The sequence below is a fragment of the Myxine glutinosa genome, unplaced genomic scaffold (genome assembly GCF_964187855.1).
Source record: "Myxine glutinosa unplaced genomic scaffold, kmMyxGlut1.1 SCAFFOLD_2064, whole genome shotgun sequence".
In the NCBI taxonomy this organism is placed as follows: domain Eukaryota; kingdom Metazoa; phylum Chordata; class Myxini; order Myxiniformes; family Myxinidae; genus Myxine; species Myxine glutinosa.
Genome location: NW_027618159.1, coordinates 7,197 through 30,552, shown reverse-complemented (window position 1 = coordinate 30,552; position 23,356 = coordinate 7,197). Strand labels below are relative to the sequence as shown.

Here is a 23,356-nt window from a genome sequence, read left to right as displayed (position 1 = left end):
CTTTACAAATCAACAAACGTCCCTACTGTCTTCCCCGTTCCTCCCATAAACCAAATTCGTCTTCTCTCCCTCCTAACCAATCAAATTTGCCATTTCCAACTCTCATCACAATTTGCCATCTCCAACTCAACATCAAAATTTGCCATCACCAATTCATCATCAGTCCCTCCTAAGGAGGGAGAGATGGAATCACCCCAATGTCTCATCCACGTCGTGATGCGTCTCACAAATCCAACAGCAATCCTTACTTCCTGCAACACAAAACAAAGAAAACACAGGTGTGGAGTCATCATCACCACAGGTAAGTGGCTGCGTATGGTGCGACAGGTTCATCAATGCTAACTATTTCCTAAATGACTTTAACAACTTTACATTACCCGGGGTCTTTCCCTGCCAATCCATTGGCCAACTTACACTATGGGTTCTAAAAACCAATTCCCATTGACCAAACTGTGGTGCTTTTCAATTTGGGGTCTCACTCCCCCGATTCATCTCCCGGTGCCCTCGCACAATTTCTGGGCTGTGGCGTGTACCTCTCCCAGCGGGTCTACCCACCTGCACACCTCCACCACTGCAGTTGCCTCCGAGCTTACCTGCTCCTTACCCTAACCTAACTACCTGGGGAAGGCCCTCTGGCGCTCTCCCCACTCGGTGCCCTCTCTGGCACTGGGCTACCCGGGTCCGTCCTCCGGATCCTCGGGCCCCACTGACACTAACGGCTCCCAGAGCCCACCTGCGGCCTCACCTGGCCGACATCCTCACAGTGGTGGAGTGCCCAACCAACTACACACACTAACAGGCTACACGCCCAGCCATTTCCACAACACTAATGCACCCATCCGCAATACCATTCTGTCACCCGCACCACAAATGCCAATATCCAACCACAATTTACCTATACCCTCTACCTAACACTTACACTACCCGCCCCGGGTATCCGTGATGGGGGTCCACTCTTCCCCCATTCACACCTTCGCACCATGCACACCACTCCGTACCACTTACTCCAACTCTCTCCACACCACTCATTCTCTGCTCCATATATTCCACACACCTGTGCTCTCACACCTGGTGCCACCTGCACCCTTCTCTCCCCAAGCGCATTCGCGCTGATCCACAACACTCACTACTCATACACTGCTCCACACACCTGTCCAGTTGCACACCTGTGCAATCACAAACACACGGCATCATCTCAGCTAACTACTCCCCTCTGAAACTTGCGCTTCCCAGTCGTCCCTTTAAACTATTGCGCTCCCACGTCATTATCAACCACACTAAACTACCTGCGTCCCCACTACAGGTATCGGTCACTAACTAAACTTAACGTTACCTAATGTCATCTTCTAGGGCCCTATCAATATCCTAACCCACCCGGGCTAGTTTTCACTGCCATACACCCCATAAGCTATTGCGCATTTGCCCCACATGGGAAGGGTGGCAGGGATGCCACCCTTACCCACTGGGCCCTTCGCTCACTACCAATTTCGCACATCAAATTTCAACAAATCAAAAATTTGCCAATCACTACTCATCATCTGCCAATCATTACTGCCCATCCTTTGCCAATCATCAAATTTTGTTTTTCTCTAATTTCGGGGCCAAAACACTATCCTCGTCATTACAGTCTACTTACTAATGCCTCTCGGTGCGCCAATTCCTGTCCAAAGCCCGGCTTCGTAAAGCCGAGCAATGAATGCGGGTTGTTCCGTGCCAGCGGCTGGATGCGTCCGGCATTCGGTGCAGGGACGGGGGCTTACCCGTGCCGAGATCCCACGCACCATCTCGGCACGGAGCCATCCAATGTCCCGCTCTCGACCTGCCGGCACGTCTCACCAAAACGTGGTCGCCATGACGACCCTTCCTATCCAGCTGCCCGCTCCACCTAGTGGAGCCTGGACGCGGCCGTTCCACGCGAGGCCCGGCACGCACCGAGGGCCCGATTCGGCTATAAGTCGTTCTAACCGCTGCTCCGTTTAACGTCGATGCTTCACCTGCATGCTTACACCCCGCAGCCCGTTCCTTGCTCACACATCCAGCCGTTCCCATGCTCCTCGTACCTTTCCTTACACATCCAGGTACTCTCATTCCACTCACAGACTTGGTCACACACCTGACCACCGAACACTTTGGCACACATTCGTTGGTCGCACACCTCACCAACACACCTCTTCGCGCCCCCTCCTCGGTCACCTCCTCTGTGACCATCACAGGTGTGCTCTCACTCGCACACCCAACCACGTGCCTCACTACCAATTCCAGCGTGCATTCCCACTCACGCTCTACCATTCCAGGTGTGCATCCTACCATCCCAGGTGTACATCCTCGCTCACCTGTCACAACCAACTCACGCTCCTTGTCACTCTCACTACTCTCACCACCACTCTTGACAACGCACTCACCCTTACTCCCGACAGCGCACTCTTTCCTCATGCACCTGTCCGTTACACACCTTTCTCGCGCACACTCTTGCGCACACTCTCCCGTCACACCCTCTGTAACACTCACCACAGGCGTGCATTCTTCCTTGCCTTTGACAGCGCACTCTTTCCCCATGCACCTGTCCGTCACACACCGTTCTCGTGCACACTCCTGCGCACACTCTCCCGTCACACCCTCTGTAACACTTACCACACCGCGCTTCCATGTGCTCCCTCGCACACGCGCTACGACCGACTCACTCTCGCCAGCACCCTCACTCCTTGGCACGCACTTTTTCCTCACACACCCCAGAGTCGGACTTTCTCGCACACCTCCTTTTTCGCACACCAGACCTGTCGCACACTTCACCCACGGCCTCTCACGAACACCCGGGTCCATCTCGACCCCCAAGCTTCTTAAATCCCCTGGCGCATCATACGCACGACCATATTGGTCACCACTTACACCGGGTCCTCTTCCTCTTCGCTTCTCCTCCATCACCTGCGAATCCCTCATCCGGTTAATGAGCACATCATCACGATCCAAACACAGACTTTGGACCAATTCTTTTATCTCCTCTTTTATCTCTTTCTTATCCCCTCTCCGTCGCTTCTTAATTTCGCTCACCCCTTCTTCCACTTCTTCTAATTTCTGCTTCACCTCTTTTATTCCCCGGTACGTCTCCTCAAGCTCGTCCTCCAAGGCTACCTTGACCGTTTCCATGTGCGTCCTCACCTGCCGGTCCTTCGTCTCCATTACCTCTATCACCTCGTCCAACCTCGTTGTCAGTCCCTCACGTACCATCTGACATTCCCTCTTCGTCGCTATCAAGTCATTTTTTAGGTCATTTTGTGTCGCTTTTAACCCTCCTATTACCGCTGTGTTCTTCTTTACCTGGTCCGTTAGTTCTTTTTGTCCCTCTGTCAGTTGTTCTACTTCCTGCGTCAGGTCCTCTATGCCCTCTTGCAATTTTACAGTCCCCTTTCTCACCTCCTTCTCCATGTGCTCCTTACAGTGCCTCACCTCCTCGCGCACTCCTCCGACCTCCTCACTCACACCTCTTCTGATCTCCTCTCCCATCACTTGCATCTCCTGCCCAGATGCCACCCTCATCTGCTCCATTTCCTCCCTGTGAGCATCCAGTTTGGTTTCTACCCCCATTCTGACCCCCTCTATCTGCTGCCCCATTTGGTTAACTTCCCTTTCCGCTTGGTCCCTCATGTCCCTCAATTTGCCTTCCATACTGTTTTCTAACCCCTCTAACCCCTTTTTCATCCCTTCCATTTGATTCTCTTGAGCGGCCATTCTGTTTTCTACCCCCATTAACCCATTTCTCACCTCTTTTATCCCGTTGTCTAACCCCTCAAAATTATTGTCTAACTTCCCAAATTTCTTGTCTAACTCCTCAAAATTATTGTCTAACTTCCCAAATTTCTTGTCTAACCCCTCACCAGTACCCCTCGCTTCGTCCCTCATTTCCCCCATTTGGCCCTCCAATCGCTCACCCTGAGCATCCATCCGGTTCCCCATTACCCCCATTTGGCCCTCCAATCGCTCACCCTGAGCATCCATCCGGTTCCCCATTACCCCCATTTGGCCCTCCAATCGCTCACCCATTTGTTCCATAAGGGCCCTCATTTGCAGGAGGAAAAGGTTCGAATCCACCAGCGGCGCTACCACGGTCGCGGGCGTGGTCGCCGTGGCCATGTGCGAGGCGCCATTTCGTGCGTCTGCTACCCTCACTGCTTCGCTCTCCTCATGTCCCTCAATTTGGTCCTGGATCGACCCTGCCTCACTCTCCTCTACCGGAACCCAGCCGTCTTGGTCTGCCATAGCGCGACTTTCAAAATTCGGGTTTTTATTTTCGTAAAACAAAATCAAATTTCGCCGTTATAATTTCGAGCACGTGAAACGCGCTCTGGATCGAATTCCACTTCCCGACACCAAAATGTTACCCTAATGGTACAATTGGTGTTCCAAAATTTGGGCCTAACTTAATTTAGTCCCAGGTCCGAATCCAACTCCTCGACACCAAATGTTACAGACGCGGTTGTGGATGTTGGTTTACCGAGCGGTTTGGTATGACCGCGTCTGCACAGTTTACCCGATTATACTCGAACGTTGGCCGAGTCGCGCTACGCTAAATCAATTGAGGAAAGGACACAACGGCTGGGTTAAAATGACACGACACCAGGGGTACAGTTCTCAAGACCTCCGGAGGAGGTTATAATATTTCGGAACGTTAGATTACAAGGACGAGAGAGACAGCATAGGAAGGTAGGCACTTAAATACGGTCTTATAGTAGCCCCGACAGACGACAGATAAACGGGACAAGACTGACTCACACCGGGATTGATGGCAAGGAAGGGCAGGTAGTCGAGGCTCAAGGTGCACCTTGGCTCAGGGGCAGAATCGACCCGGTCCGGTCCAGAGATGCGGGAGGTCTCTCTCAGCGCTAGAAGGTGACGTTCTTTCTCCAAGCTGGGGGCGCATCTCACGTCACGTCCGGTAAGTGGCTGCGTATATCCGGCGGGGAGTGACACGCCCTCGGCTCGTTAGCTCCGCCCCAGATGGAATCGGCCCGCCGCTTCTTATTGGGTGCGGGGGGGGGGGGGGGTTACCGGGCTCCACCCTTGACGAGGAGCTGACAGCCAGCCCCTTCGTGGTAACCCCGTAACCTGGAGGTAACCTGGAGCACATGGGCAATGGCGGCTAACCGAGCCGGAGTGAGGACGCACACTCCCCGCGCGCTGTTGTTGTAGTTGTTGTTGTTGTTGTGGTTTCATGAGGAAGATGGGAGGAGGTATGGGGAGGTCCTAAACTCACTACTGGTGCCATACAATCACATTCTGGTGCAACGAAGAGTCAGAATTAATGGAAACGAGTCCTTAACTGACATAGACTAAGAATAACTAGCAAGATGTCCGAAAGTTGTCTACGTGAGATGCGGTGGACCTGGGCACGACATTTAATGGGGGAAAAAGGGGAAGGTCGGTTCTACAGAGTGTTGTTTACAGACAATGGGACTAGGGAATGGGGGATTGGGGATAGTTGGGGAGTATTGGGGAAATAGGGGAATATTTACAAGCGGATATGGAGGCCAAATCCCATATCCGCAACAATATATATATGTATATATATATATATATATATATATATATATATATATATATATATATATATATATATTACAGTCATGCGTCGCTTTACGTCCGTCCGAACAACGTCTGATCGCTTATACGTCCGTGGCCCATAAAAATAATAAGGATGGCTCACAATTGCTGAATGCTTGGAACAAGAACATTCATTGGAACCAGTAGGGGATGTGGATTGCAATGCGATTCTCCTTCTTGCTTAACTGTAATTCCCTCTTGAATCAGCAGTTTCTGAAATTTTTTTTTGATGTTGGTTCAGCTCTTGAAAAGTTCTCATCAAATATAAAGTTGGATTTTTTTTTTGGAGAGTTGAAGGTGTAGGGAACAGGTGTCCCTCAAAAATAAGAATCCAAATGAAGTACAGTACATGTGAATGATTTTCATTTATTGTCTCATTGCTTTTATTTATCTGTCATGTCAACGAGGGATGTTAATGTTGTGCTTTGCACGTCTTGACAGTTGCCTTGAGTCAAAAGATGTTGAAACAGAAGATTTGGAGTATCCTAAGCAGCTGGTGCTCGCTTGCCTTCAGAACATCTGTTCCAGACTTAAACCAGGTGCCGCTTCAGAAGTGTCTTGTCGAGAACTAGTTTTGTGGTGCAGTGATGTTTGCCTCGAGGGCAACGGTGGCTTCCATTTGCCAATGTGGCTGGAGTGTTAGACAAAACTGAAGTTGTAATTTATTTATCAGGAAATTATGAGGAAAAATCCATGTTAAATCTCCTGTTTATTTAATATGAATTATGTATCATTGAATAAAAAAAAATAAAAAAAATTCTAAGACCTGACATTGAGTAACATTGAATGAGTAACCATTATATTGTGGCAGCCAGATTGAAGACAAAAATAATTATAAGGGTTTTTTTTGGGGGGGGGGGGGGGGGGGTTTGTTTGCCTGACACCCTGCACCATATGCAGGTGAGATGTGTGAAGATCGTTTCAATGTGGAGTTGGTGGTTCAGTGTGTGCGAACGTCGCACGTGCCACAGACGTATCACTACGCGCTGCTACTTCTCTCTACAGCTGCCTCACTCTTCCCGGTGCGTTCACCTGACCAAATGCTTAAATTGATGCTTTATCAGTCAGTTATATTGCCCTTTGGTTTGTGTGTGTTTGTGTGTGTTTGTGTGTGTGTGTGTGTGTGTGTGTGTGTGTGTGTGTGTGTGTGTGTGTGTGTGTGTGTGTGTGTGTGTGTGTGTGTGTGTGTGAGACTGAAAATCAAAGACAAAACAAGGGCTGGACCGATCTCCACAAAATTTTGCATACGTGATCCTCGTAGCCAGGGTCAGGTCATGTGCACAACCCCCTCCGCTACCTCACTTTGCAGAGACTACTTACGACTGACCCCTGCTGCAGACAGAGCGAATTATTATATTAGCCATGCCAAAATTTATTTGCCCCACCTCCCACACTATCCACCCCACCCTCCAACTTCCAGGCTGCTGCCAAAGGGAGCGGGTGTTTCTATACATATCGCCACCTGACTGATAATAGGTTTCTGGGTATTATTTTATTAAAATGTGAAATCCTTTAACATTTACTTGTTTTGTCCAAAGCCATTGGTGGTATTATTGAGTGGGGAATTTATCCTCAGCTGGAGTTAAAGAGCTAGCTTTCAAAATTAATATCTTGTGGGATCTTTATATCTCTATTTTTAAAGAGCGATTGATTAAGACGGATGCGCTCTTAGTGTTTGACCATGGAAAGGGGTGGGTGGGTTAGTTTGATGATTCTTCCAGAGTGGCTGGATTGGGGTAACCCTGAAATCATGTCTATGGGAGATGACCAAAAGAGATACAGGCAGAAGAGCACGTACAGAGGAGAAACAACAGCAAAAATTGTGAATTCGGCCACTGATGCCGTATGGGTCCATAAGCAAAGCAGGGTTGAGGATTTTTTTGGGCTGGAGACACAAAGTCAGTTTGATAGTGGATGCAGGTGTGGTACAATGGGGACAGAGGGTGGGTTGAGTGCATGAGATTTGGAAGCAGACTTTGAGCAGAGTCCTCTGTGATACCAATTGAGGTCTGGGGAGGTCCACTGACTAGGGTCCACTGACTAGTCTGGGTTCGACTACTGATCTTATAAACTTTTAGATTGGTGTTTTCGCTGATGAACGTTAAACTTGGTTTCTAGTCTGCTGGTGTTAGTTGGTGGACATTAAAGATTCTTTGGTGTCTTTTGCAAAGAGTAGGCGACCTATTGCCGGTACCCTGGACAAATGATAAATTCCTCCCCTGACTACCAGTTGGGAAGGCAAAACACTCTGTGTAATCCTTTCCGTGGAACTTCTTTGGTAGCCCTGAACCTCCATTCGTCTAGAGCACCTAAGATCGAGGTTTAGGTAAATATTATAACTGGTCATTTCTTATTTTTGGTGAGTTCTGGTATGATTTGTACTGCGAGCTTTCTTTGTACCCTCCATTTGCTGTTGTCCATCAGGAGAAAGTTTTGCACAACATAATGCCGATCTTCACATTTGTGGGGTCAAGTGTGCTTCGCTTGGATGATGCTTTCAGTTTCCAGGTTGTGTCAAAAACCATCAATACCTTGGTTCCTATTCTCATTGACGTAAGTATCTGTTTGTTTATGATCAGAATTATATCTACTCTTTTATTTATTGACCCAATTATTTTTATCCCTTCTCCACATAATCTTTTGAAAATATGAGATGCACAATTATGATAATTGCTTGAAATTGAATGTGAAACAACCTCACCCCCACCCTTCCACCTTCAACCACACCCCTCTCCCTTTCCACCTTCAACTACACCCCTCTCCCTTTCCACCTTCAACTACACCCCTCTCCCTTTCCACCTTCAACTACACCCCTTTCTACTTTTATTTCTTTTTCACTTTCCTTTATTTTTTATTTTTTTATTTTTCAACCAATGGTGTGAATTTTTTTCTCCACCCTAGGCTTGTCACCATGAAGACGACAGCATCACTGGAGAGTCTGACTTGGTGGTTGACATCAGCGTATGTCGCATTCTTCGTGTTTTTACCGACGCAGTACCACACATTCCTGCTCACCGTCGCCTGCCTGTTATAAAGCAACTTCTGGAAGCTGCTGGGCCAAAGGCTTACCTGTGGGCCATGATAAGCCTGCTATTCGAGGGCCAGACGCTCCATGCTGCTGACCAGCATGACGTGGATAAGGTACATGACCTCATTGTAAATTAATCTCTCACATAAAGTTCTGAATTGTGGACAAGATGTTTTTAATGAACTCGTACGATTCTCACACATTTGAAGGCACATCCATCGACACATTCACTTCAAATGATATTTGCTGGTTATGTATGGTGTATGGTCATATAACAGTGTATGGTCTCTGAAATGTATCCGTTAGGGAATATTATTTACTTAATCGGCTTAATTGGTCAGGAATATTCAGTCAGTCCCCGTGTGGAGCTGGAGATGGGGATTTGCAATCGCTTCTGTCTCCCCTTTCTGTCTGTCTCATAACTGTTTTTACCATTTGAGCTTTTGTCATCAAATTTTCAACAAATCTTTATTATGAAAATTTGGAGAAAATAATTAAAAATTGGGTCAAAATGTGAAAGGGCAAAGTCGTCGTGATTATAAATAGCCTTATTAGCAGCGCATCAAGCACGAGACGGCGCTTTTTTAAAACCACTTCCTTGTTTCTCTATTTACCATTGAGCTTCAGTGTATGTTTCCAGGCCACAACATTTTTTACCATTTGAGCTTTGTCATCCAATTGTTAACAAACCTTTATTCTGGGAATATGGAGAATGAATAAAATGTTTGAAAACATTTGACTCTCGTTTTCGTCTTTAGTTTGAGTACAAAACGCACGTGGACGGACTATGCATTTTGAGATGTTTTCTCTTTTTATTTTGTTTTTAATCGAGACGTATGATTAATTGGTGAAAACTTTCCACCTAAAATGGGCTTTTTGTCAGATTTTGTTTTCTTCGTGTAAAATATGAGTCCCCATGTGATCATATGGGGTGTCAATCGGTATAATGTCTGCTGACGTCGAATGGGTTTAGCTTTCATTCAAATGTTATTGTTCTCCTTTGGGCTGGCCTGTTTTATGTTCCCATTTGAACTCAAGGCTCGTCATTGATATAAGGATCTCAGGTTCAAATCCCATATGTTGATTTGTCCATTGTTTACTAATGCCCTTGTAGTTTTAAATATGCACCGATTTCACCATTTCTATTTTTGCCACGCATATGATTTATGTACAAGCTCTATGAGCTTTTGACCATTGAAAATATGAAAGTACCACAAATATAGGAAGACCAATTACATCGATATTTACGCAGCGCAACGCCACGCCACACTGTTGTAAAATTAAGTCAAGACCTCTTTCCCAGATACGAGGCGTTATTGAAATCTATCTCCACTTACCCGATAACACAAAATAAAAGAATATAATTAGAACTACAAAGAAAGAATGAAATTGCATTCCCAACTCACCTATAAGCAAGCAACAATTAAGATTCCCATCTTACCTTACTCAAGTGTCTGCTAACAGAATACAGAAATGCAGCAAAACCCCACCTCCTTCCTACTTCATTCCATTATATATCGACTCCTCAAGTATCATCCCACAACCGAATCTTCATCTTCATATTCCATCACATTCTCCCTCCATTAAAAAACAAGCTAGCAAGCAAATAGCAAATAAACAAAGAAACAACGTAACAGAGTGCAGATACCTACCAACCAAAACGAGTGGGCGGCTGGCACAATCTACCAGAACTGGTACGATAAACCCCTTCAGTCCCCGGGTCCCTAAAACTCGCAAAAGGAGGGTCACCCTCATCGGACCGCTTTCTTTGAGGGCTTCCTGACACCCACGGGACCGTAATCTCAGGAACCTTGGCATTACCTTAATCACATCACCGACCGAACCATTCCGCGACTCTATTCTGACGGGGAAATCCGAGATCCCGTCAACCTTGTCGTCCTAGTCAGCTCGCTGATTCCTTTCTCTGCAGGGCGCGAGATGTCGGACTGATACAGTCGTCTCGTGTCCGTCAGGCAACCTAACCTAACGTGTGCGTATTCTGGATTTGCTTCCAGGATTTCCACGCGATCTACCAACAGCTCATATTTACTTTGTCTGACCGCTCGTCTCAGTAGAGCTGGACCGGGCTCTGTCAACCAAGTGGGTAGCGCTTGCCCACTAGCACTACGTCGCTGGAATTGAAACAAGCGCTTGTGCGGCATTTCATTTGTGGCGGTACAAAGGAGGGAATGGATGGCGTGCAGCGCCTCAGGCAATACGTGCTCCCACAGCTGCTGAGGCAAACCGCGCATTTTCAAACTCATTGTCACGGCTCGCCAAATGATGCCATTGTATCGCTCCACCAGATCATTATCTCGGGGGTTGTACGCCATGGTATGGCTAGAGGCTACACCTCGATCCTGAAGAAACTGCTTAATCTCCCGAGACAAAAAGGCTGTACCCCTATCCAATTTAACAAAAGCGGGATACCCGGACAGTAAAAACAATTTCCGGAGACATTCAATAACCGTCGCGGATGACATGTCCACACACGGGAAGGCGAACGGAAAGCGGGAGTACTCGTCGACAACTGTAAGGATGTATCGGTGCGTCCCTGTAGCCAGCAACGGACCTTTGAAATCCACGTTCAAACGCTCCCAAGGCCTTCCGGCATGAATCAGAGTTCCCATAGGTGGTCTATAAAAACTCGGTGAAACCTCTGCACACACAGAGCACGTCTTACAACGATGACGTACTTCATCGATAGAAAAGGGCAGATTCCTACTCCGCACAATGTGGGCCAACCGCGTGACCCCTGGGTGGCAAAGCAATTCGTGAATAACACGCAACTCGCCGGTGGTCTTCCCAGAACAGACAGGTCGAGATAGAGCATCAGCAGCCAGATTATCTCGTCCCGGTCTATACACAATGTCAAAGCTGAATTTGGCTAGTTCAATGCGCCAGTGAGCGATCTTCTCATTCTTGATCATCTGCGGATGCCGGCCGTCAAACATAAATTTGATGGACTGTTTGTCCGTAATCAACTGAAAATGCTTGCCTTGAAGGAAATCGCACCACCTTTTGACCGCTTCTACAATTGCATAAGCTTCCTTTTCGATGGCAGAATGTTGCTTTTCACTGTCGGAGTCCAAGAAAAGAAAGCGACTGGCCTTCCAGCTTGATTGAGCGTCTGTCTCAACCATGAAAGGAACAGTCTCGTCAATCGAGGTCACAACAGCACTCGCTATGTCGTCTTTCAGTTGTTGAAAGGCAGCCTCCGCGGCCAAGGCAGCCTCCGCGGCCAAGGGTTGTGGAAATATTTTACATTCTACCAGTGGTCTGATCTTCTCTGAAAATCGTGGGACCCACTTAGAAAAATGAGCAAACAAACCCATGGCTCTGCGCAACGCAGTGCGGTTAACCGGAGGGCCCATATCGAGCAAAGGTTTCAGCCGAGCAGAGTCAGGCCGTATCTCCCCTCCGACCAATTACATCAATATACGCAACGCAACGCAACAATTAATTCGAGACCTCTTTCCCAGATACAAGGCTTTATTGAAATCTATCTTCACTTAGCCTATAACACAAAATAAAAGAATATCATTAGAACTACAAACAAAGAACGAAATTGCATTCCCAACTCATCAAAAAGCAAGCAAGTGACAATTGACATTCCCATATTACCTTACTCAAGTGTCCGCTCACGGAATACAGAAAGGCAGCAAAACCCCACCTCCTACTTCATTCCATTATATATCAACTCCTCAAGTATCATCTCACAACCGAATCTTCTTCTTCATATTTCATCACTCACATATACACACATGCACATACACACACATACACGACTGGAAATACGATAAATGTATGTGATCCAAATTGTGATGTCGATTAGCTCTCTTGCTTTAATGTAGTGTACTGTTTGTGCTTATTCTCACAGGAGTGGGAAGTGGAAGGAAAGATGGAATTTGCTGTTTCGCTGTGTGGCGAGTTTGAAGCTCAAATCCAGTTTTTCACTGCAGCTAAACTTTTACAATACCTTGCCTCTTCACCATTTAGCGGTGAGTATGCACTTTGGAGCTTATTTTCACATGGTGGTAAAGATATTCCTTGTTTTACACATTGTGGTGATGATATTCCTTGTTTTTCACAGCATGGTATAAATATTCCTTGTTTTTCACATCATGATAAAGATATTCCTTGTTTTTCACGTTGCTTGCTTCTGCATCGTGCTCCTGGTATATTATTTCAATCCCGTGGCCCACGTTGTCATAAAATATATATTTAGACATCAATTTATATTTGATGCAAATATATTCAAAATGATGTACAAAATATACAACATTTACGGAAAGCTCACCTTCCTTTAATTATGAGTTTACAGTCGTGGCCAAAAATATTGGCACCCTTTGGACAAAATAACTGCAGTCAAGCGCTTCCTATAGCCATGAATGAGCTTTCTACACCCATGAATGAGCTTCCCACACCTCTCTACTGGCAGTTTGGCCCACTCTTCTTGTGCATACTGCTCCAGTTCTCCCAAATTTGAAGGGTGCCTTCTCCCAACTGCTGTTTTCAGATCTCCCCACAGGTGTTCAATGGGATTTAGATCTGGACTCATTGCTAGCCACTTCAGAACAGCCCAGCGTTTTGTCTTGGACCATTCCTGGGTGCTTTTTGAATTGTGTTTGGGGTCATTGTCCTGCTGCAAGACCCATGACCTTCAACGGAGACCCACCTTTCAGACACTAGATTGAACATTGCGCTCCAAAATGCCTTTGTAATCTCCTGATTTCATGATGCCATGCACATAATGAAGGCACCCTGTGCCAGAGGCAGCATAGCAACCCCAAAACATCACTGAACCTCCTCCATGTTTGACTGTAGGGAAGGTGTTCTTTTCTTTGAAGGCTTCATTTTGTTTTCTGGAAACATAGAGATGATGTGCTTTACCAAAAAGCTCTAATTTGGTCTCACCTGAACAAGCCAAAATCAGTCTGGGAGAATTTTCTGTTGACAGATGTGTTTTGGAAAACTCCAGTCGGGTTTTTTCAGCAGTGGTGTCCTCCTGGGTCTCCTACCATAAAACCCCCTTTCATTGAGTTGGTGACGGATGGTGCGAGTTGAAACTGTCGTACCTTGTATCTGAAGGTCAGCTTGAATCTGTTTGGCAGTTGATCGAGGTGCTTTCTCCACCATTCGAACAATCCTTCGCTGCAATCTTCGATCAAGTTTTCTCTTGCGGCCACGTCCAGTAGGTTGGCTACAGTGCCTTGGGCTTTAAACTTCCTGGTAACATTGCGTACGGTGGACACAGGAACATCAAGGTCTCTGAAGATGGAATCGCAGCCTTGAGATTGTCCATGCTTGGCTACAATCTTGTGTCTGACCTCCTCAGACAATTCTTTGGTTTTCTTTCATTCCTCCATGCTCATTGCGGTACACACAGTGACACAAAACAGCAGAATGACTCCTTTTCTCCATGCAAACTGGTTGAATGAGTTATTTTTATATTGCAGGCATCTGCAACTCACCGCAGGTGAGTTCAATTCCAAAGTAAAGGAGAATCACCTGCTTGAAATCTAATTATTTCTTACAACTTTTAAAAGGTGCTAATTATATTGTCTGGGCCATTTTAAAGATTTCTGTGTGGAATAAGCTAAGATTTAGTAATTTTTCAGCTGTTTTTGTTTTGTTCCACTGCAAACCAAAGAAATACAAATGTGGATACCAAAATATTTTTTAATTTCAACAATTTCCTGGAGGAAATGGTGCATTATTTGAAAAAAGTGCAAGGGTGCCAATATTTTTGGTCACGACTGTACAGCCTTAGCTGATCTCACTTACCATCTCCCATTTCGGAACCTGTATGTGATGTTAATGATGATTATTTCAATAAAACCATCAAACATAAGGGTTTTATCTTTGATCAGACACATTTTTGCAATTTCCCATGACTGATACGTACATACATGAGCTTCTTCAACATTCACGCACCTTTTAATCATTTTCACCATTTTGTACATTGCACTGTATTTCGGATACAACTGAAGTGCTTATTTTTAAAAAATCTTTGTTAGAAACGAAACCTTCAACTCCACAAAGGCAAGCCAGGCAGAGATCTCAAAACCACAGTAGATCATCAACCATCTCGGCGGGTGCTGTCCGAAATCGAGCTGCTTCGTCTTTGTTCGACGTCGCAGCGCACACTCAACGCCAACTCCATCAGTTTATGTACTCTCTGTTCTCCTTCCTTCCAAAGCTTCTTGCCTCGCATGCATTTCTTCATAAGGTGAGTCGCAGCGTATTCTTGTTTTACTCTTAGCTCTTTGTTTTTGTTTCCTGTCTTTTGTTTCCTCCTTGTCTGTCACACATTCTTGATCTCTTCCTGTTTCTTCAAAGGTGGCGCAATGCAGTGAAGCTGAAACAGTTAATCTACAGCCTCTTCAGCAAAAGTAAATGTTCTTCTATTACTCCCTGTACAGCCCTAAGCTCGATCATGGCTTTTGATGTAAAAAAGAAAAAGAAAAAAGTAAGCTGTTCATTTGAGCGGCATGGCTTTGGTAAGCGGGCAGCATGTGATGCCATACTCTGTAGTTTTAGAGCCGAGTGCTTGAGTTTATCGGTTTTTTTCTTTTGCAGCCTTTTACAAGAGAGCCTGCACTTTGTCCACCTGGCATCACAAAACTCTGAGCAGTGCAATGAAAATCAGGCAGCCAAGTTCTGGAAGGCCATGTTAAACCGTGCTTGCAATACTCTCGAAAAGGTAAAGTGGATCCCGTTTGGTTGTTTTTATTGTAATTACCAATTGTTACCTCGGCTACCCATGGTGGACGGAGGTTATGTTTTCACTCCTGAGTGTTTGTCTGTCTGTCTGTGATCACGATATCTCAAAACGTTATGGACGCATTCTGGTGAAACCTGGTGGACAGGTTGGGTGTGTGACAAGGACAAAGTGATTCGATTTTGTTGAAGATCTGAATCTGGATACTGGAATTTTTAAAATCTGGATCTGAATAAAATGAGAGTTTTAAAATCTAACAAGTGATTTTTCACCATTGAGAGATGGGGACAAAAATGATGCATTGCACGATGTCTCAAAACGTTTTGGGTGGGTTATGACAAAACTTGGTGGATGTATTGGTTAAGGACAAGAACAAGCTAATTAGATTTTGGTTCAAGTCCCGATCCAGAACCGGCCCATGACTGGGATCCAAAATGTAAACTGTTCAGCGTGGCGGAGGTATGCGCTCTTCCAAGTGCCGTTCTAGTGTGTTATGTTTTCCTTCTCCAAGCAGTGTTTCTATAACTCTCATTAAAAGTAGGGATAGGTGAGATTCAGTTTTAATTGGATGCTTTTTAATCTTTACATAAAAATGGCTGACAAAAACCTTCTGTGGGTATTGCAAGCATTTCAACAAACACTGATGTCATAGCAATACTCCTTGCCTTCTATAGTTAGTTTTTGGCCACCTCCTGCCCTTGTGTTAGCATCCTGGAATTCACCATGGAGATTTTAATAGTCACTACCACTCATGGGGATAGTGACAACAACATTGCTGGTGAACAGTTGTCTGATTGGGTTTCGGCAAATTACCATTTCCTCCTGTGCCAAACAACTCTGCTCCTTCCACTCATGCAGATGGAATTACAACCCTGGTCTCTGCTTTGTATCAACTGATGTCATCGCAGCCCTTAATGGGATCTCGTAAGATACTCCGCCATTTCATTCACATCAAACACCACCCTGCCATCATCCATGTTGGGATTGAAGTGCCACTCATCTCATCAATGCCTCGATGGAACTTTCGTAAATCCAATTGACCAGGTTTTGCCCCAGCATTAGATGAGAAGATCACCTCTGTTGATCCTATACCTGAGAATTATAAAGTCCTTTGTTAAGTCCTTAAATCTGCTGCCACGAATATCCGTCGCGGTGACAGAAAAGTGTTAACCCCTTAATGCTGGCTTCCAAAAAATGAAGCCCTTTTGAAGGAGTATGAGACAACTGGAAACCCAGACAAAACTACTCAACTTCTCTCATCTCTTGACTCTACGTACCCTCAAAGATGTATTGAAACTGTACAGTGTAGATTTCACCCATTCGAGCATGAAAGCTTGGAATCCTCTCCACCACCTTCGTGCTACGAGCCCACTCCAACATGGCCCACCTCAAGTCACTGCGAATGCTGTAGCATCAAATTTCCTCCAGAATTACAAAGGCATCACGTCCAAGCAACATAGGACCAAGGTACATAAGGAACTTTCTGCCCCCCTGGCCACACAACCTACTACCTCTGTTTGGCATCCCCATACATACACCCTTCATGAAGTAGAAGAGGCACTAAAATCAACAATGTCTGGGAAAGCAGCTGGATGATGCATACGTATCCAGAATTCCTAAGGAACCTAGGGGCTACAGGTAAAGCATGGTGTGCTTCCTTCTTTATTGGCATCCATCAGTTTGGTGCCATGCCTTCAATGTGGAGAGATGCTAAGGTTATTGCCATACCCAAGCCAGGGAAGCTGCGAGATGACCCTTCGACCTACCGACCAATATCATTACTCTGCACATCATGCAAGTTGTTTGAGCGTCTTCTGCTAAGCCGTATCTCTTCGCTAGTTGCGCCTTCCATCCCAATGGAACAGGCATGATTCAAACCAATGAGAAGCTCTGTGGATCAGGTCCTGGCTTTTACAATGTACATTGAGACTGGATGCCAATGCTCTTTCAAGAGTCGTGTTGCCTTGATCGATCTGTCAGCAGCTTATGACACAGGTGGGTGGAGACATGGGTTCCTTCTCAAGATAACAAAGTTCCTTCCCTGCCATGCAACCATGCGAGTACTAGCATCTATGATTAGCAACCGTCATTCCAGAGTCTTACTTGGGGGATATGACCAGTACACCAAGAACTCTGAATGATTGTCTCCCCTAAGGATCAATATTAGCCCCGATGCTTTTCAACATACCGTATGTACAAGTGACCTACCCATGACTACTTCATGAAAGTTTGCTTATGCTGATGATCCCGCTCTTGCCTACCAATTGTGAAATCCTGATGATGTGAGCAGAGTTCTTACTAATGAGTTCAGGGTTGTGGATGAGCATTTCACCAAATGGAGACTCCACCCCGATCCATCAAAAACTGGTCATTGCCTTCCATCTGAGCAATCGCCTGGCTCACGCCAAACTAGATGTCTCCTTCTGTGGTAAGTCAGTCCAGAATGAACCACACCCGATATATCTTGGAATCGCTCCAGATTGCAGGTTGACATACAGGGAACATCTGCAAAGGGTTTGTGAGAAAACGAAGACGATAGTGAACCTCTTCCGTAAGGTCGCTGGCACTACCTGGGGAGCTGGCACACACGGCCTTTGCACTTCTACACTTGCTCTAGTGTATCCCACTGCAGAGTACTGTTCACCTGTCTGTGTTGTGAGCAGTTACACGAGGAACCTTGATGCTATCCTGAACTCTGCCATGCAATGAGTATATGGCACACTGAAGTCGACCCCTATACCTTGGCTCCGTGTGCTGACTAACACCACACAACTGGACATTAGCAGACTTGCACTAACATCCTGAGTGCACCTTTCGATACAATCCAATGCTGATCTGTCAATCTACGAAAAGCTACCGAATCGTCCAAAACTTCGATTGAAGTCATGAAAGCCTTTCTAGATTAGGGGAACTGCAGTCGCCAATACTAATGATAAGGAGTTGTGGCAGAAACAATGGGGAAAGGCATCAGTCCAAAATAGCCAGCTAATTAATTCAAAATCCCACAAAGGAGACCCCATGCTTTTACCTACAGAGATGCCATGGAGTGGTCTTAACCAACTGTGAACCCTACATGGAGGAACACCCATCGTGTGTACCTGTGGCCATCAAGATCAGACAGTCCTACATGTAGTACAGGTCTGTGTGCAGAGGAGATTCAATGGGGCCTTTGCAGAACTACACAGGGCCACTGATGCTGCGATCAAATGGCTCATTAGTAGATCTTCAATTATAATTACAAGATCGTACGAAAGAAGAAGATAGTAATACTTTTCTGTATACTCTAAAAAGATGTTCCACTAACAGAATGATTGCTGAATTGTAACAGGCCTTAAGCTTTGGAAACATAATAGGGCTTCAAAATTAAGCTGATCCATTATTTAAGCATTTTTGTTTCTTTTTTGCATTGTTTGCATTGTTTTTGCATTGCAAGCATTGTTTCTTTTTTGCTTGTTTCTCAAATTTTTAAATAAAAGGAAATTCCAATGAATTGAACTTGTGTATCCGTTTGTTCTGTTTTTCCGTAAACGTGTTCTTATCAAACCGCAGCACACAAGTCGTTACACGTAAAATGCTCTCTAGGAAAGACCTGCACGAAGTGGTTCGATAAGTAGCAAACAAAAATATTTTGATTGGGATTTCAAGTCATTTCATTGTTGGATTTCTTTGCATTAATTGCTAACCAGCTGACATTATGTACCGCCAGGTGAACCAGCTGTTGTCAATCAATTCGTTTGTCCCAGCTGTGCGAGCCATAATGTCTCATGAGCACCCAGCGGTACGGCGAAAGGCCATCGAGTTGCTGAGCATCAAATTGCAGACCCGTCAAGGTCCCTGGAGTGACGATCAGGTGAAGCCATTTTGTTTGTCAATGTGTCTTGGACCGTTTGTATTGACATTTTCATGAAAAATAACACATGATTAAACTGGCTGTACCTGAGGCCACATTTTTGTTTTTCATGACGTAATTATCGGCCACAAACCTTCAGGAAAAGTCATCTTGCTCTACAACTGTATACTTTTGGCTTACTTGTGGCCAAAGTTGGTATTGCACCATATTAATTAATTCTATCAACTAGCGTGACTCGGGGCGCTCCGTGTGCCTCACCACACGTCGTTTCAGAGGGGTAGGCATCTTTGACCATTTTGGTGTCTTTTGGGTCGTCAGGACCATTTGGGACCTCAGGGTCTTTTGGATCCTCTGGGCCTTTAAGGGTATTTTGGGTCTTTGAGGTGTTTTGGGTCTTCAGGGTCTTTTGCGTCTTTGGTGTCTTCAGAGGCTTTTGGGTCTTAAGGGTCTTTGGGATCTTTAGGGGCTTTTGGGTCTTAAGGGTCTTTTGGTTTTTCTTGGTCTTTAAGGGTCTTCGGAGTGTTTTGGGTCTTCGGGGTGTTTTGGGTCTTCAGGGTGTTTTGGGTCTTCGGGGTGTTTTGGGTCTTCGGGGTGTTTTGGGTCTTCGGGGTGTTTTGGGTCTTCGGGGTCTTTTGGGTATTCAGGGTATTTTTGAGCCTCAGGGCCTTGAAGGGTATTTTGGGTCTTTGGGGTGTTTTGGGTCTTTGGGGTCTTTGGGGGTCGGGGTCTTCAGGGTATGTTGGGTCTTCAGGGTATGTTGGGTCTTTGGGGGTCTTGGTGGTCTGAAGGGTCTTGGGGGAATTAAAGGGTTGTCAAAGGTCTGAGGGGTCTCAGCAGTCTTAACGCAATTAAGAGGGTTAATTAAGAGGGTGGTTATTTTATTTGAAGAAGAAGAAGAAGACGTTTTCATCGCATATAAACATACATACATACATACATAGCGAACCATATACGTTTGCTCTATTAGAATAAATAGATATATAATTCTGCATGAATTGACACCTTTAATTTAATTTTTATTGCTGAACATCTAACTTTTTGCTTCGAATCTTTTAGGCCGAGCTTCTGATGAGTGTTCTGGAACAGTTGCTGCTGATTGCGTGTGGCACGTCCAAGCCAATGGATGGTGATGAATCTGGACAGGAGCAGGCATTAAATCGGCAAACTGCCCTTCTTGCTTTAAAACTGCTGTGCCGTGCTGTTGGTCATGGACAGAAGGAAGGCTTTGCACCTGTCATTAATGCAATGCTCACCTTGTTGGACGAGGAAGACCTTGATGGCAATGTGGGGGCCGGTGCCTTGCTGTGTGCCGCCGAAGTCGTCGGCTTGCTTGGAGTACATGCCGTGCCACATCTTCCAAGGTCTGACAAATGTTGTATATACATGTGTTGGGATTAAAGGGTTATGATAGGGCAATGTGTGTGGTGGATGCTTAGGATCCTGGTGTTGGGCTAGCGGCTAGGGTGCCAGCTTAGGATCCTAGGATTCTGGGTTCGAATCCTGGTCGATCGCTGAATTAACACCAGGGGGGTTGACTCAGCCTGTCATCCTTCCGAGGTCGGCAAATTGAGTACAAGTTCACTGGTAATTCCCTGTTTGTCGTAAAAAGGCGACAAAAAGGTTTGGCGGCAGGAAGGGCATCCGGCCGTAAAACATTGCTTCAAAAAGGGGACCAAAAAACAACAACAACCACGGTCCCCGAAAAAGGCCAACCCCCGCTTGCGGGGAAAAATGGCCTCTAAAGGTGGTTATTTTTTATTTATTTAATGTGTGTGGTGGATGGTTGTAGAATACAAGCAGCAGAATATCTTTCCAAAATGCAGGTGTTCTTAATCCATTGGTGTACACTGTCTATTGTTTGAGATATTCACCTGCATGTGTTTTCAGCCGTTATTTGGTACAAGGTAGTTACATTAAAAAAGCTATTTATAAGAATCTTTTATGGTCAAGATAATCTTTGATCTCATAATTTTAAATTCTAAGATTCTGTGTAGTCAAAGTTTTGGTTATTTTTCAGCACTTAGCTGTCCTATATGGATGCTACAATCTAAAATTCCTTGTAGTTGCCAATGTTGCTCTGTGAGAGGGAAGGTCCATCAATTTGCATTAACTGCTGAAGAAATGATGCAGGAACATCTCCGCCATGTAAACTTGGCCTAATTCTGAGAACCTCAAAAGTGTACAAGTTGACCTGTTGGAGAATGCTGTTCCTTCCTTGTCTCACGCAGACTGTTACCAGCATTGTTGGGTGCGCTTCGGGTACAGACCGAGTCACCGTCTCAAGAAGCTCACCTGCTCAGTGCGGTCACAGCCCTCCAGCGAATCTCTGCTGCCCTACCACGTTTCCTGAGCCCCTATCTTTTGAACATTGTTATGCAGGTTAGTTTGAACTTCCTGTATGTTTTCTGCCATGTGGATTCAGCACTTTATGAAGATTAGTGAGACATTTATAGATTTGGCACTTTTTCTTCTTAATTCACTGAAATAAACTAATCACATAAAATGACACAAAAAATAAATAAATATTTTCTTAAACCTAATATTAGATTTTATGAATACACAGTGAGTTTATTTAATAGTTTAGCATAGCATTTAAATAGAGTTTATAGTGAGATATTTTTTTTAACGGCATAGCCCATTCGGCAAAGCCGTCTAGAACTGTTTGTCTGTCCGTATGTATGTATGTCCCCTCAAACGTATACCAATCAGAGCGGAGGATCTGGCCACATGACAGGGGTGATGTGATGTCATTACGGCGGTACGACAGCTGACTCCACGCACCGCCATTTTGATTCCTATGCCATTCAGGCTGGACATATCGTTGAACCTGTCATGTATCACGATCTGCATGCTCTACCTTTACGCTTTTCATTCAGTGTGAAACACAAACAAACACAATGAAACACATGAAGTAAAACACGTGAAAATAAGGATCTTTTATAACACAAGATTATTATCGTGGCTGTGGTTGTTGTTTGTGGATTCTTTCTGTGTAGTTTTATATATTTTTATATTGCTTCGCAAAAATCACGACTGTATATATAATTTTGTATGCTCGTTCCGTGTCCTTCTAAAAGGTTTCTACTGTCGTAGAATAATAAATGTTTCGGTTTAAACTGCTCTGTGAATAAACCATACATTAGTGCTTCTCCCTCTTCTTCAAACCGCAGAGAGGCTTTTAGAACTATAATAATAATAATAATAATGCATTTATTTTATATAGCGCTTTTCAGGAAGCCCAAAGACGCTTTGACAGAGTGCAAAACATAACGCATAGCAAAACATAAAGACAATTGCAAAAAAAGAAGAATCAATAGGGAAATATTCAAAGCACAAAGGAGGGAGAAGGAGAGGAGATAGTCAGGGGTTAGATGCTGTGGGTTAAATGTTGAATGCAGTGTTGAACAGGTGGGTCTTGAGTGATGTTTTGAATGTGGTGAGTGAGGAGGAGTCTCTGATGGTGTGAGGTAGCGAGTTCCAGAGGGTGGGAGCAGCGATGGAGAAGGCCCTGTCCCCCCAGGATCTAAATTTGGTCCGGATGGGGGGGGGTCAGGAGGTTGGTACCAGCAGAGCGGAGGTTGCGGGTGGGAGTGTGTCTGGAGAGGAGGTCAGCCAGGTAGGATGGGGCCAGGTTATGGAGGGCTTTGTAGGTCAAGAGGAGGATTTTGTACTGGATTCTCTGGGAGATGGGGAGCCAGTGAAGCTTGTAAAGGACGGGGGTGATGTGGTCACGGGTCCGGGAATGGGTGAGTAGACGGGCAGCGGAGTTTTGAATGTATTGGAGTTTATTGGTGATTGTTGAAGGTGAACCATAAAGGAGGCTATTGCAGTAGTCCAGACGGGAAGTGATGAAGGCGTGGATGAGGGTTTCTGCAGCCACAGAGGAGAGGGATGGACGGAGACGGGCGATGTTTTTCAGGTGGAAGAAGGCTGTCTTTGTGATCTGTTTAGTGTATTTGTCGAAGGAGAGGGTTTGGTCAAAGATGATGCCAAGATTCCGGATGTGAGGGGAGGTGGACACTGGGAAACCGTCGATGTTGAGGGCAAAGTTATGGGTGGACTTGGTGAGCGTTTTTGGGCCAATGATGATTATTTCAGATTTATCACAGTTAAGTTTGAGGAAGTTGATTTGAAGCCAGGATTTTATTTCAGTGATGCA

The 23,356-nt window shown here is 45.4% G+C and overlaps 1 protein-coding gene across 1 annotated transcript; it reads left to right on the top strand.

Annotated features, from left to right (window-relative positions):
- Positions 1-5,896: 5,896 nt before the first annotated feature.
- Positions 5,897-21,576, top strand: LOC137417264 (HEAT repeat-containing protein 1; the record flags this gene model as incomplete). Its single annotated transcript, XM_078769321.1, has 11 exons — positions 5,897-6,134; positions 6,496-6,617; positions 8,020-8,148; positions 8,497-8,736; positions 12,504-12,624; positions 14,644-14,855; positions 14,966-15,018; positions 15,206-15,329; positions 19,054-19,197; positions 20,254-20,558; positions 21,426-21,576. Coding segments are annotated over exons 1-11 (1,785 nt in total), but the record flags the coding sequence as incomplete, so codon positions are not given.
- Positions 21,577-23,356: the final 1,780 nt, after the last annotated feature.